The sequence below is a fragment of the Quercus lobata genome, chromosome 2 (assembly GCF_001633185.2).
Source record: "Quercus lobata isolate SW786 chromosome 2, ValleyOak3.0 Primary Assembly, whole genome shotgun sequence".
Classification (NCBI taxonomy): Eukaryota; Viridiplantae; Streptophyta; class Magnoliopsida; order Fagales; family Fagaceae; genus Quercus; species Quercus lobata.
The window spans coordinates 43,372,358-43,386,035 of record NC_044905.1 but is presented as its reverse complement, the minus strand read 5'-3'; the positions used below and the strand labels follow the sequence as shown (position 1 = coordinate 43,386,035).

The 13,678-nt window shown below is 35.1% G+C and overlaps 1 protein-coding gene across 1 annotated transcript; it reads left to right on the top strand.

Annotated features, from left to right (window-relative positions):
- Positions 1-11,496: 11,496 nt before the first annotated feature.
- LOC115964884 lies at positions 11,497-12,405 on the top strand. Its single transcript, XM_031084117.1, has one exon. It carries the CDS (start codon positions 11,497-11,499, stop codon positions 12,403-12,405), a length of 909 nt encoding a protein of 302 aa, XP_030939977.1.
- The last annotated feature ends 1,273 nt before the right edge of the window (positions 12,406-13,678 follow it).

Here is a 13,678-nt window from a genome sequence, read left to right as displayed (position 1 = left end):
AAAAGAAGAAAAATAAAAGAAAAAAAATGGGAAAATCCTACCAAATTGAAAACTTGAAGATGTAATCTAAAAAGAAAATGATTTTACAAGATGAAAATCTAGAGGTATTGTGGGCACAACAGAATGGAGTTGTCACCTAGTTATATGGTCTAGGAACCATGAATATAGCGTCATTTTGAAGAAGGACCTTTGATCTTACTACCAGAGTTTGGGTTCGAAGTTTAGGTATGTTCTTGGGAATATGTTAGACTCCCAAGATCGCCCAACCCTAAGGTTGGCCTTCCATCATTGTATCTTATACCTTAACCCCATTAAAAGCACTTTCAACACTTGCATCTATACTCACACACATGCTAACATGCATCTATGCATACAACATGACATCTTTCATCCCAAACAAAACATAATTATCTATCAACCCAAACAAAAAAGAGACAAACATATTTATCTAATATATGAAAACCCTATTATACACCTAAAACAAGGCAGCAAATTACACATGGCAGCAAGGCATATCATTATAGCAAGGAAAACATATTACAAACCCTAATCATACATCTAAGCATGTTCCATCAAATCAATACAGTAAAACCCTAACACAAATGCATGGACATTGCTAATGCATGACTTACCCTTTACTTACCTCTTAGCAGCACAGCACCTATGACATCAATGCATGAACATGTGAATGAATGGTATTAACAGTAAGAAACCCTAATCTACACATGTGATAACAAACAAACATGTTAAAAGGTAAACAAACAGTTATAGGGCTTGAAACATATGAAAAGGAGGCTACACAGAACAAACATGTGAATGCTAAAACAAAACAAACAAAAATTAGGGTTTCTGGGTAATGGCATCACGCACGATATAACAGGTTTGCGTACACATGAGTTCAGCTTGCGTGCGTAGGCTAGATCATGTGTGCATAGATCCTTACCCAAGAAACCTAATTTACACAGAAATAGAGCAAAAGTCAAACAAAACATAAAACGTAAAATCTAATAATCTAACATGCTTAAAGACATAAAGAAAACCTAACACTGACATAAAGAAAACCTAACACTAACCTAAACAAACATGTGTAAACATAAACTAAACAACAGAAATAGATTAAAATATAGATTAAAATAAAGATTAAAGGCAAAAAAGAAAAGGAAAAGTTTAAAAGGATACCTTAAAGCAAAAGCTCCTAGGCTTGATTTTTGACTGTTCTCCTTAGTCAAATCTATCACAATCCAATAAAATAGTGATTAGCAATCTTAAACTTAAAGGATTGGGGCCAGAAAAGGTCCTAATCAAATAAAAATGACTTGAGGGTGTTTTATGAAAAAACCCCCTTTTGATTCACTATTTTCTAGTGAATCTTAGGTTTTTCTCGTAAGATTTCTGTGTGTTTTGAAAATTTACTATGTAAGGCTTTATATAGTGGAAAAAATGGGGATTGGAGTGGCTCCCAGACGATGTGGGATTCATTCCAAACCTCAGCCATTATTGCAGAAAACTTTCATTTTTTATACTTTTGAAACCCTAGTTGCATATGCAAGAATGTGTCTACGTACGTAAACTTTAGCTTGTGTACGAAGGTCGTGACTCACGTATGCAGGTCAAGGGCCACTTTAGTCATTTAATTTTTCAAAAATAGATTTTTGCTCATTTAAAAGGTTATATTTTCCATTTTAACACTCCTCAAGCCATTTTAATATCTTATTGGACTCTAAACTGGCCTTGGGCCTTAGAGTTCGAGTATAATTGAGGAACGAGAGCCCGAGTTGTAAGGGATACAAAATGCGGTGTCTATAGGTATGATTCAAGAGGAATGAGCATAAAAACAAATGTTAATACAAGTGACTAATGAAGATTAGTGAGAAGATGACACAGAAGAAATGGGAAAACTTCTCCAATACTTGATTTTTGAGTAATGCATACTTGGGGGGAACATCATAGGAAATTTTGAGCCTTTTTATATCATTCATTTCATAACCTAAACCCGGCCTATATTACAACCCATGAGTAAAGACCTTCTTGAAGTCTTGCTAGTTGTAGGCACATCTTAAACTCTAATATTATTTTCTCTTAAATTAAAAAGGAAAATTTCTTAAAATTGTCAAACCCCACAAGATGATATGTCCGAGGACAAAATTTCTCAATTTCTCAAATTCTCAAAATGACTCAAAAGAACTTTCAAACTAGGAGCACTCTCCTTATTTGCACCCAACAATTTGATTCCTAAATATTATCACATTTCATTTCTTGATAGCCTTTGGAGACTTAATTAGATAGTGTTCAAAAGAAATAAGAAAATTTGATTACATGAGTTTAATGATCTTGATCCTTTCTAATCAAAGAGATTTTTTTTTTTTTTTTTAAATTTTTAAACACTATAATTTTCCAAAATGGTTGTTCAAAGGATCACCTCTTATTCATAAAAAGAAAAAAAGAAGAAGAAAGAAAGAGAAATATCATTTCCATTAAAAAAAAAGAAAAAAAAAACTTTCTTTTTAAAAATCTAGTTCTCCTAAACTACGTCTTGACCTGATTCCCTATGAGAAATGTACGTAGGTAGCCTTTCGAAGGCCCGATCCCAATCACCCAAGCAACTTTAGGGCTAGAAGTCAAAACAACATGACAAAATTGTTTGGGTGCATGTTAGGTTAAGCCCATTTGTTTTTCATCAGGCATGCTTAAACTTGGGACATTGGCCTATTTATTTTGTATGCGGATATGTACTTTTCACATGAAAGCATGTTTTCATTTGAGGCATCAATCCATTTTTTTTTTTGCAAGCATGTCCACACTAAGTGTAATGACCAAAAATGTTTTCATGATAACTGGTTTCTAACAAGCTAGAGAAAGAAAGCCATTTTGCAGGAACCAAGGACTGTAGACCGTGATCTTCTTTCATGTTCCCCAAGGGTCGCAACATCAAATGAACTCAGCTTCCATCCAAGAATGGAATATGCCCTAAACTAGGGGGCATTGGCTAAGTACTTCCAATTCATTTCAATGAATAACTCCATTACTAATTGAAATGATCTTTTTGTAGGAATTCAGCAAGGACTTATCCAACAATCTGCATCAACTTCTAGCCAAAGTTATTCTCATTCAAAGTATAAGTTTTCAAACAAAAAAAAAATCATCATGAAAAAATCTTCATCACTTCTAGTCCATCCATTTTCATCTTCATCTTCTTCACTTTTTGATAATGAACAAATCTCCATTTTCAAAGGAAAAATCTCCAATGAATAAATCTTCATAGGAAAAATCTCTAGGAAAAATCTCCATATTTCAAATAAAAAATTTCCAAGAACAAACCTTCTTAAAGTTTTTCAAATCTTCAAGGAAAAATCTACATGAACAAATCTTCAAAAGGAAAGATCTCTATTTTTCAAAGGAAAAATCTCCAAAACTATTTTTCAAGGAAAAATCTTCATTAAAAATTTCCAAAACTTCAATGGAAAAATCTCTAGAATAAATCTTCAAGGAAAAATCTCCATGAACAAATCTTCAAAAGGAAAAATCTCCAATGAATAAATCTTCATTAAAAATATTCAAATCATCAAAGGAAAAATCTCCATGAACAAAACTTCATTAAAAATTTTCAAAAATTCAATGGAAAAATCTCTAGAATAAATCTTCAAGGAAAAATCTCCATGAACAAATTTTCAAAAGGAAAAATCTACATCTTTCAAAGGAAAAATCTGCAATGAATAAATTTTCATTAAAAATATTCAAATCATCAGAGGAAAAATCTCCAAAACTATTTTTCAAGGAAAAATCTCCTATATTTCATTAAAGTTTTTCAAAAATGCAATGGAAAAATCTCTAGAATGAAACTTCAAGGAAAAATATCTATATTTCAAAGGAAAAATCTCCATGAATAAATCTTCTTTAAAAATTTTCAAATGTTCAAAGGATAAGTCTTCAGGATAACTCTTCAAGAAAAAAAAAAATCTCAATTTTTCAAGGAAAAATCTCCAATGAACAAATCTTTATAAAAAATTTTGAAAACTTCAATGGAAAAAATCTCCAAAATCAATTTTTAAGGGAAAATCTCCATGAAAAAATCTTCATTAAGAATATTCAAATCTTCAAAACACATCTTCAAATGAAAAATCTCCAAAACAAATGGTGGACTACGATCTCCTTCCATCTTCTCTAGTGGTCGCAACATCAAGTTAACTATCTAACACTCAGCACTCATCTGAGCATGCAAGATGTCCCAAACTAGGGGCATTGGCCAGGTTTGTCCAATTCTTTTCAATGAATAGCTTTGTTATTGATTGAAAATATTTATTTTGTAGGAAGTAGGGTACAAGACCGAAACACATTGGCATGAATAACACCCTACAAGAAATCCATCAGAACTCTAGGAAGCACGTCCAAACTTCAAAATCTTCGAACCTTTGGGAAGCACGTCCAAAATTCAAATCCTTGGACCTCTAGGAAGCACGTCCAAAATTCAAATCTATCAGACCTTTGGGAAGCACGTCCAAACTTCAAGTCCATCGGACCTTTGGGAAGCTTGTCCAAAAGTCAAATCCTTGGATCTTTGGGAAGCACATCCAAAATTCAAGATCTTTGATCCTCTGGAAAGCACGACCGAAATCCCCATTTTGTCTTAACCTTTGGTAAGTATGTCTTGTACTCATTTTTTTCAATAAAAAAAAAAAAAAAAAGGCTGCATGCATGAACTACGTTTGGACCTAATCCTCTCACCAAGAGGTATGCATTTCCCTTGAGATTCTATCCACATTTTGATCCACTACACGTTGGTCCGCATTTTGATCTGCATTCATCATTCATTCATCACGGTTAAATACTGATTGCAAAGTTTGGTGTCATTTTCGTACATTGACATTTGCTCTTCAAGCTCTGTTAATGAGGGGCATTCTGTTGACACCCCCATTTTACAACCCACATTTAACCTCACATGGAGGGTAAAAAGGTAATTTCACCTTAGAAATAGGCATCTTAATTGTAGCCATTAGATCCTTAATTTCATTTCATCAAAATGATCTTAATGTTGTAGTGATCAAATCAACTAATCATAAGCCCTAATTGGACCATTAGATTGAAAGTTATTGTCAAATCAAGTTTTAATGGCCGAGATGCACTATCACAAATTGAGTCCGACTATATGTGAAACAATTGATTCCAATTGATTATAATTATAATCAATTTGAAATTAATGATGTGTCATAATTTGATTTGCTAGGACTAAATCTTATGGTAAAGTTGCACACACTTAATTAATTAGATAGTCAAACATTAATTATTCAATGAGTAATTTGTGTAATCATATTTTTAACTAGTATAAATTTCGAACTAATTAAGTCTGAAATGGAAGTGATTGGAGCATAATAATGTTAATTGGAAACTAATTTGGAACCTATTAATATTAGTTGTGCTGAAATTATTTTCTAACAAATGACCTCTGCTCACCATTTCGTTTATATCTCTCAGAATATTTTAAATTTGTGAGTGAGGTTAATGTTTTCAAAAACTAGACATTCGGGGCTTCAATTTGAGTATAAGAACGAGATAATTCCAGTCAGAATTGAGTAAGATATGATTTTTTGAATTTGGCTCTGCAGGCTGTTACAATAGCTGCGGGAAAACCCGAATTTTGCTTGCTCATCACTCCCACCAATCTCTACATTTAATACACCAGCTTTCCACAAAGTCTAAAATAGGGTCTAGGTTCATGATTCCTTTTGATCCTTTGTCAACCTTCATTGAATGACCTCCCATTCATATTTTTTCCACTACAACTATATAAACTCATCCTCTCCTCCATTCCAAGGCACACAGAAACACCATCTCTTCTCCTCTCTTGAGTTCTAGTGAAGTAGATTAGTTTTGTCATATCTTGGTCTTCGTGAGACTCACTCTCACTCTCCTAGTTCTTCTTTTCTACCCCACCTTTAGGACTTTCACCAAGAGTCTCCTCCTCCATTGTGTGGATTTTGCATCCAGGTATAATCCTTTCCCTAACTTTTTTTTTTAATTTTTATTTATATATATGTATATATATATATAATTTTTTTATGAGATAAAGATTAGAGTATGCTAGTATTTACTTAAATTCCTTGAATATGTTTGAATGTTCTTAAATGTTCATATGCGTTCTTTACATGTTCTTGGTTGTTCATCACTTGTTCATGCATAACACTAGCTTTGATCTTAAATCCACATAAAAAATATGTAAAACATGTTTGTTTCATAATTCTCTCAAAATTTTGAATCTAGGATATCGCCAATAACACACATTCATTAGAATTTATTTTTCAATACAAATGCAAGGATTAATAAATTGAATTAAGGTTTATCACATACACATTAAATTCAAGCAAACAATGAACATGCAATTGACTGATAATATGTTGGATGATGTGACATGAATGTTGGTCATAATAGTCTAGAAGACTGGTTTCATTGGGCAAAGTGAGTGCCTAACACCTTCCCACCTTGTAACATAGTCTCTGAGCTTAGATGAAGGGTTGATAGATCAATTCTAATCCATGTAATTTTCAATCTCTAGATAGTAACTGGGAAAAAAAGCCATGTACTTTATCTTAGATTGTATCTAGGACCAAAGCCATGTAATTTCTTATGATCAATGTACATTTCTTCTCAAATCAACAAAATGAGGAATTTTTCAATTTTAGTTTTCTTATTTTTTTCAATAATTAAATAAGTGGTGACTCCGTTGTAAAACCTTTAATATAAAGAGGAAAATATAATCAGTTGAACCTCCATTTGGAGAGGTAATTATACGACTCTACCCATTTATGTAGGTTTGGCCCAACACCAAAAAAAATTGGTTAGGAGTGCGGTCTCTCATAGTAGAGCACTTGTGGCAACTACATAGTGAATCATAGGTCTTTGTAATAATGAATTTCTTATTTGCACAATATTATTTATGTTAAACTTCATTATTTATGTAAAATTTCATTTATTATTTATTATTTGCACAGTTTGTGGGTTGAGGCAGTAGCAGCATTGTGGTGGTTGGGATGGAGAGAGGAGAGAAAGGAAAGAGGAGAGAGAAAAAAAATAAATACTTAAATGAAGTAAGAAATAAAGTATTGAGTCTATTGTGTGTGCATAAAAACATGGATAGTTAAACTAGTAAAAGTGGAGTGCTTTAGGTTAGTTTAGCAAAAAATCTTAGGAGGTTGATGTGAATGCTCTTATATTTGGAGAAAGTAACACATAACATCATTGTTTACATTCACCAGTTTTAGAAATCCAAATTTTCTAATATATATATATGTGTGTGTGTATATAGATCAATAGACAGTCTCACCTCTTTATTATTATTTTTAATTGTCGTGTGATTTTAATTGATATGGTCTTACAAGTTATAAGCACATATTTTTCATGCATGATAAAAAAAAAAGGGTCATTAAAAAAAATTGAGAGTTTTAAATTAAAATCACATATACTGTTAAACTATGTTAATTGAAATGAATTAGAACTCATCGCTTGCTTGGATAAAACATCACTTTTTTTTTTTTTTAATTATTATTATAAAATTTTATAAACTTGGATAAAACAACACAAATACATATTAAATTAGGTTTTGACATTTTGTTTTTGTTAATAAATATGTTGACATTGTTGTTTGTTTTAATGATTGGCTTTATATTGATTTAGGGGCAGTAATTCATTGTCTCTTTGTCTCTTTGGAAGCCAGGCCTTCCCTTGGACAGTAGAAGTTTTGTCCCTTCTGTATGAAGGAGAGTTTGTTTGTCCCTTCTTCTGAAGGAGAGTTGTTTGTTGTTTCTGTCTTAAGAGTGTGTTAGTGTTTCTCTTTTCTTCTTCATTTCTCTTAGGGTAACACGGTTATCCATAGAGCTAGTGGGTTTTCCTTTGTGGGGGCTTGGGAAACAGTTTCTGCGAGCGCAACCATTCGTGGTATCAAAAAATTTAATCTTAGTACCAGGATTCAACTTGACCATAAAGAAGAAATGTGCCTTTGATAAAGATTGCCAAGCTATGGAGGAAGAGATAGCAGCAAAACCCCACCATCCAATGCCTACCACCGTGCTGGAGAAGGGATCAGAGATGGAGGACCGTTTCAAGAAGGGAGTTAATCGACATTCATTACACAACGGTAATAACGCTTCCATTGCAATCAATGCTGTAATTCCTATTATCATGCAAGCACGTAAGTCCGTAATTAATGGGTTGCCTAAAGAGTCAAATAATGCTGAAAACGTGATAGCTGGGGGAATAAATATGTTTGAGGTGGCAGAGAAGGCATTAAGTGTGGATGGAGAATCGGTGACACGTGAGGGAATTAAACAAAAAAAAACCTCACGTGACTGCTAGGGTTTCACTCCATGCAAAACGTATTCTCCTCTCTTGGATACGCAGGAGCAGGCCGGGCACACCAACTCTGAAAACAGTAACCACCAAAAGCATAGGGAAGAAGAGAGAGTCTGTGAACTCAAGTGACTATGTGGAGCTGATTTCAAAACGTTTTCAGATTTCTCAAAATGCTGATGCACCATCTATTATATTGGCGGAAGCTGATCACCAGCCCCGCTAGGAGCAATGAGTTGCCTAGCTTGGAACTGTCATGGGTTTGGGAACCTACGTACAGGTAGAGAGCTTGTGGAAATCACATGAGCAAAAGATCCATCTGTAGTGTTTGTGGTTGAGACACTTACAGATGATGCAAGACTGGAGATTATACAAAGAAGCATTGAACACGATCATCGATGGATGGTCCCAAGGGAAGGCAGAGGTGGTGGTTTGGCTCTATTTTGAAAGTCTTCAATAAATTTGACGATAGTGGGATCATGCAAGTATTACATTGATGCAATCATAAATAAGGGCTCATAAAATGAATGGCGGCTAACTGGCTTCTATGGTGAGCCCGAAACAGCAAGAAGGACAGAAGCATGGGAGAAACTTAGGTATCTCAATTCCCAATTTGAAATTCCATGGTTATGCTTTGGGGATTTTAATGAAATAATTAGACAAGAGGAAAAGGTGGGAGGTGTGTTACGGTCACATAATCAGATGCAGTTATTCAGAGAAGTATTAGATGAGTGTGGATTTATGGATTTGGGTTATGTAGGACTGAAATTTACTTGGGCTAGACACTTTGATAATGGTGATTCAATATGGGAGAGATTAGATCGAGGTTTGGCCACTAATGACTGGTTTTTAAAATTTCCTTGCACGAGAGTGCATCACTTACGGTGTGACTCTTCTAATCACATCTCAATTCATATTGTGTTCTTAGGTTTGGACCCTCCCAAAAGGAAGAAAGTGTTTTAGTTTGAAGAAATGTGGTTGTTGAATTCGAGATGTTTTGATATTGTCCAAGTTGCGTGGAATAGGTGTGAGACCGAACTAGTGGGAGGGATATTAGGTAGAGTAAAGAAGTGTGGAAGGGACTTGAGTTGGTGGAATAAAAATGTTTTTGGGAATGTACGAAGGGAGTTGGAAAAATTGAGGAAACTTCTCCACAAGGTCGAAGAGGAAGCTATCATAAGGGGTGACAATACTAGGGTTAGACAATTAAAAAAAGAAATTGAAGAGTGGCATGATAAGGAGGCTACTATGTGGGCATAGAGGTCAAGACTATTATGGGCAAGGCAAGGTGATAAAAATTCGAAGTACTCTCACTGCTGTGCCACAAAAAGGCATCGAACAAAATATGATTGAGGGTTTGAGAGATGACGAGGGTTCTTGGAAAACCAACCAAGAAGATATCACAGAAATTCTCATAAGCTATTACTAAGATCTTTTCACTTCTTCAGGTCAAATGGAGTCCTCAAGGGTGTGGGAGTGTGTGCCAAATGTGATTACTGATGAGATGAATGCCTTACTAAGCAAACAGTTTAAAGCCCATGAAGTGGAAGTGGCTTTGCAACAAATGGCTCCCCTTAAAGCTCCTGGTCCGGATGGAATGCCACCATTATTCTACCAACACTTTTGGGGTACGATTAGTCAAGATGTTATTTCCTCCATCCTCATGTGGCTTAACTCAGGTACATTACCCCAATCCCTTAATCATACCTTTATCACATTGATCCCCAAAACTAGATCTCCTGAGTATGCCCACCAATTTCTCCCTATTAGCTTGTGTAACGTGTTGTATAAAATTTTTTCTAAAGTTTTAACCAACCGTTTAAAAAAAGTTTTACCCTCTATCATTACTAAACACCAATCAGCCTTTACAAAAGATAGACTTATTTCTGATAATATAATGGTGGCATATGAAACTCTTCAATGCTTGCAAAGATTTAAATCTGGATCTCATGACTATATGGCAGTAAAACTTGATATGAGTAAGGCTTACGATAGAGTGGAGTGGCCTTTCTTGGAGGGAATTATGAGGAGGATGGGATTTAAAGATGGTTGGATAAATCTGATTATGTTGTGTGTAAAAACTGTTACTTATGTAGTGTTGGTGCATGGAGAATCTTGTGTTATGATTCATCCAACAAGGGGTATAAGGCAAGGCGACCCCATTTCCCCTTTCCTATTTTTGCTTTGTACTGAAGGGTTGAATGGGTTGATCAAAAAAGTAGAAAGGAATGGGGACATCAATGGTTTCTCCCTATGTTGAAGAGGCCCAAAACTAACACATTTACTTTTTGCAGATGATAGTCTCTTTTTTTGCAGGGCAACTTTGGAGGAGTGTGGCAAAGTGTTGGATATTTTGAAGGGTTATGAAGATGCTTCAGGCCAAAAAAAAAAAAAAAAAATAGGAGCAAGACGGCTCTTTTCTTCAGCAAAGCAACTGAAAGGAGTATAAAGGTCCAAATTAAAGAAGCTTAGGGTGTACTAGAAATCATGCAATATGAGAAATACCTAGGTCTACCATCATTTGTGGGGAAAGGGAAAAAAGCGAGTTTCAACTAAATTAAGGAGAGCGTGTGGCGAAAGCTCCAAGGTTGGGAAGGGAAGCTACTTTCACAAGCAAGAAAAAATGTGTTAATTAAATCTGTCATACAAGCCATTCCCACATATACAATGGGATGTTTCAAACTTCCATTGGGTTTATGTAATGAGATTGAGGCTTTGATTAAAAGATTTTGGTGGGGGCAAAGAGGTGGTGTTAATTAAATCTGTCATACAAGCCATTCCCACATATACAATGATGTTTCAAACTTCCATTGGGTTTATGTAATGAGATTGAGGCTTTGATTTAAAAGATTTTGGTGGGGGCAAAGAGGTGATCGAAGGAAAATCCATTGGGTTAAATGGATGATTTGACAAAGTCCAAAGGAGTGGGTGGCATGGGCTTTAAAGATTTAGCCAAGTTCAATGATTCACTACTAGCAAAACAAGCATGACGCCTTCTGCATAATCGAAACTCCCTTTTCTATAAAGTGTTCAAGGCTCGGTTTTTCCCAAATACAACCATCATGGAGGCCAAGGATTCAAGAATGGGCTCTTACGCTTGGAGGAGTATACTTATAGGGAGGGACGTTATTCAAAGGGGGGCTAGGTGGAGAGTGGGTGATGGGAAAAAGAATAAGAATTTGGCAGGATCATTGGCTGCCAAGGAAGCATTCCCCTTATGTGTCATCCTACCCATTGGTAGAGCTTGAGAGCTCAACAGTGGATGTCCTTATAGACCCAAGGAGGAGGCAATGGAATTTAGAAATGATTGATGGTCTATTCAACACTGAGGAGGCAGAGCTGATTAAGACAATCCCCTTAAGCCGTGAAGCAAAAGAGGATGTTTTATTTTGGCCACACTCAAATGATGGGAAGTATAGTTGCAAGACTGGATATAGTTTCCTAAAGATGGAAGAGGAACTGAATGATGAGCCACAGGGGACTACAAATGATCATACTCAAGTGTGGAAAGCTGTCTGGTCCATGCACGCTCCACCGAAGGTGAAAACACTGGTGTGGCGTGCTTGCTGTGAAGCTATGCCTACAAAGAGTGCTTTGTTTCGATGCACTATATCAACAGACCCTTATTGTGTCAGGTGCCATGCCTCATCGAAGAATGCCTTGCATGCCTTGTGGTCTTGCCCGAAGTTGGATTCGGTGTGGTCTGATTTACAGCTTTGGAGTGTCCAAGGTGCAGTCCAGTTCGTGGATTTCAAAGAGCTCTTATCTTGGTTGATTCGAAACAACCATCATCTTGAGCTCTTTGCTGTAATGGTCTGGCAAATCTGGAACCAGCGGAACCGGGTGCGCCTCAATCAACCCGCAGACTCATTGCACCAGATAGCTCACATCTCAAAAGTTTGGCTAGCTGACTACCATGCCAGGCAGGTGATTTTAGATATACCAGTGCAACAAAATCAGCACCCCAGAAAGCATTGGAAACCGCCACCTTCAGAGTTCTTCAAGATCAACTTTGACGGTGCGGTGTTCCCTCATGAGAAAAAAATCTGGGATTGGCGTTGTCATTAGAGACCATAGAGGCTTAGTGATAGTGTCATGTTCTAAATCAGTACATCAAGAACTATGTAGTGATGATATTGAAGCCACAGCTGTGGGGTAGGCTCTTGCTTTTGCCTTGGAGATAAGAGTGAAGAGGGCTGTATTGGAGGGAGATTCTTTGAATGTTACCAAAGGTTTAATGGAGGAAGAGAGGCTACTAGTACCAATGGGTTTGCTGATTGAGGATGCAAAAAGTTTGTCTCACTGTTTTGATAAATTACTTTACTCTCACACAAAGAGGGAATGTAATGCTTTAGCTCATAGTCTGGCTAGATATGTTGTTGGCATACCAGATTTTTTAGTATGGATGGAGGATGTTCCACCATAACAACACAATGTATTTCAAGCCAACTTATTAGGCTTTTCTGAATAAAAGAAGTTTCAATGTTTTCCCCCTTAAAATATATATATATATATATATATATATATATATATATATATTTAGGGGTAATTTCACTTTTTTATCATAAATTATACCTCATTTTACACTTACTCTTTAAACTATTGAAATGCATGATCGACTCCTGAAATTATAACTTTGTAACACTTAACCTTATGTCGTTTGTTTTGATGTTAAGTCTAACAATATGTAGAATCGAAGTACCAATTTACCTTTTACTGGCTGTTTTGAAGGGAAGGGTAAAATGGTCTTTCAATACTAAATTATGTTAGACCTAATCCCAAAACAAACGATAAAGAGTTAAGTGTTATAAAGTTGTAACTTTTGAATTGTGCATTTTGATAAGTCCAGAGGCAAAATGTATGAAAAAAAAAAAAAAAAAAAAAAAAAGACAATTTTCTCATTGATTTTTGAATACCCACCACCACACACCCTAGCCCAAATCATCATATATTAAAATGTAAAACTAACCTTCTAACATTTTTCAGATTTTATTTTAGTCCTCTAACTTTGCTTTTGTTTATTTCAGTCCTCTAAGTTTCAGATTTATTCAATTAAGACCTTTCTAATAGCCTTTGTTAAAATTTTTTGAAAAAACAAATTTGAAAAATATTTTTAAATCATTAATTAAACTTTTTTAATTTAAAAAAATTTGAAGAAAAATTTAAAAAATTGAAAAATAAACCACAATATACAATAAAAATTGATGAAAAAGCCTTAAGTGAATAAACTTAAAAGTTAGAAAACTGAAATGAAATCTAAAGAAACTTAGAGAGTACGTTTTGCATTTTAGCTTAATAAATAATAAGAGATAACGCAACTGAATAGGCGGCGTGCTAGATT

What these genes read in the sequence shown, in the direction of transcription:
- LOC115964884 (XM_031084117.1), top strand. Translation starts at nt 11,497, where the DNA reads ATGGGAAAAAGAATAAGAATTTGGCAGGATCATTGGCTGCCAAGGAAG.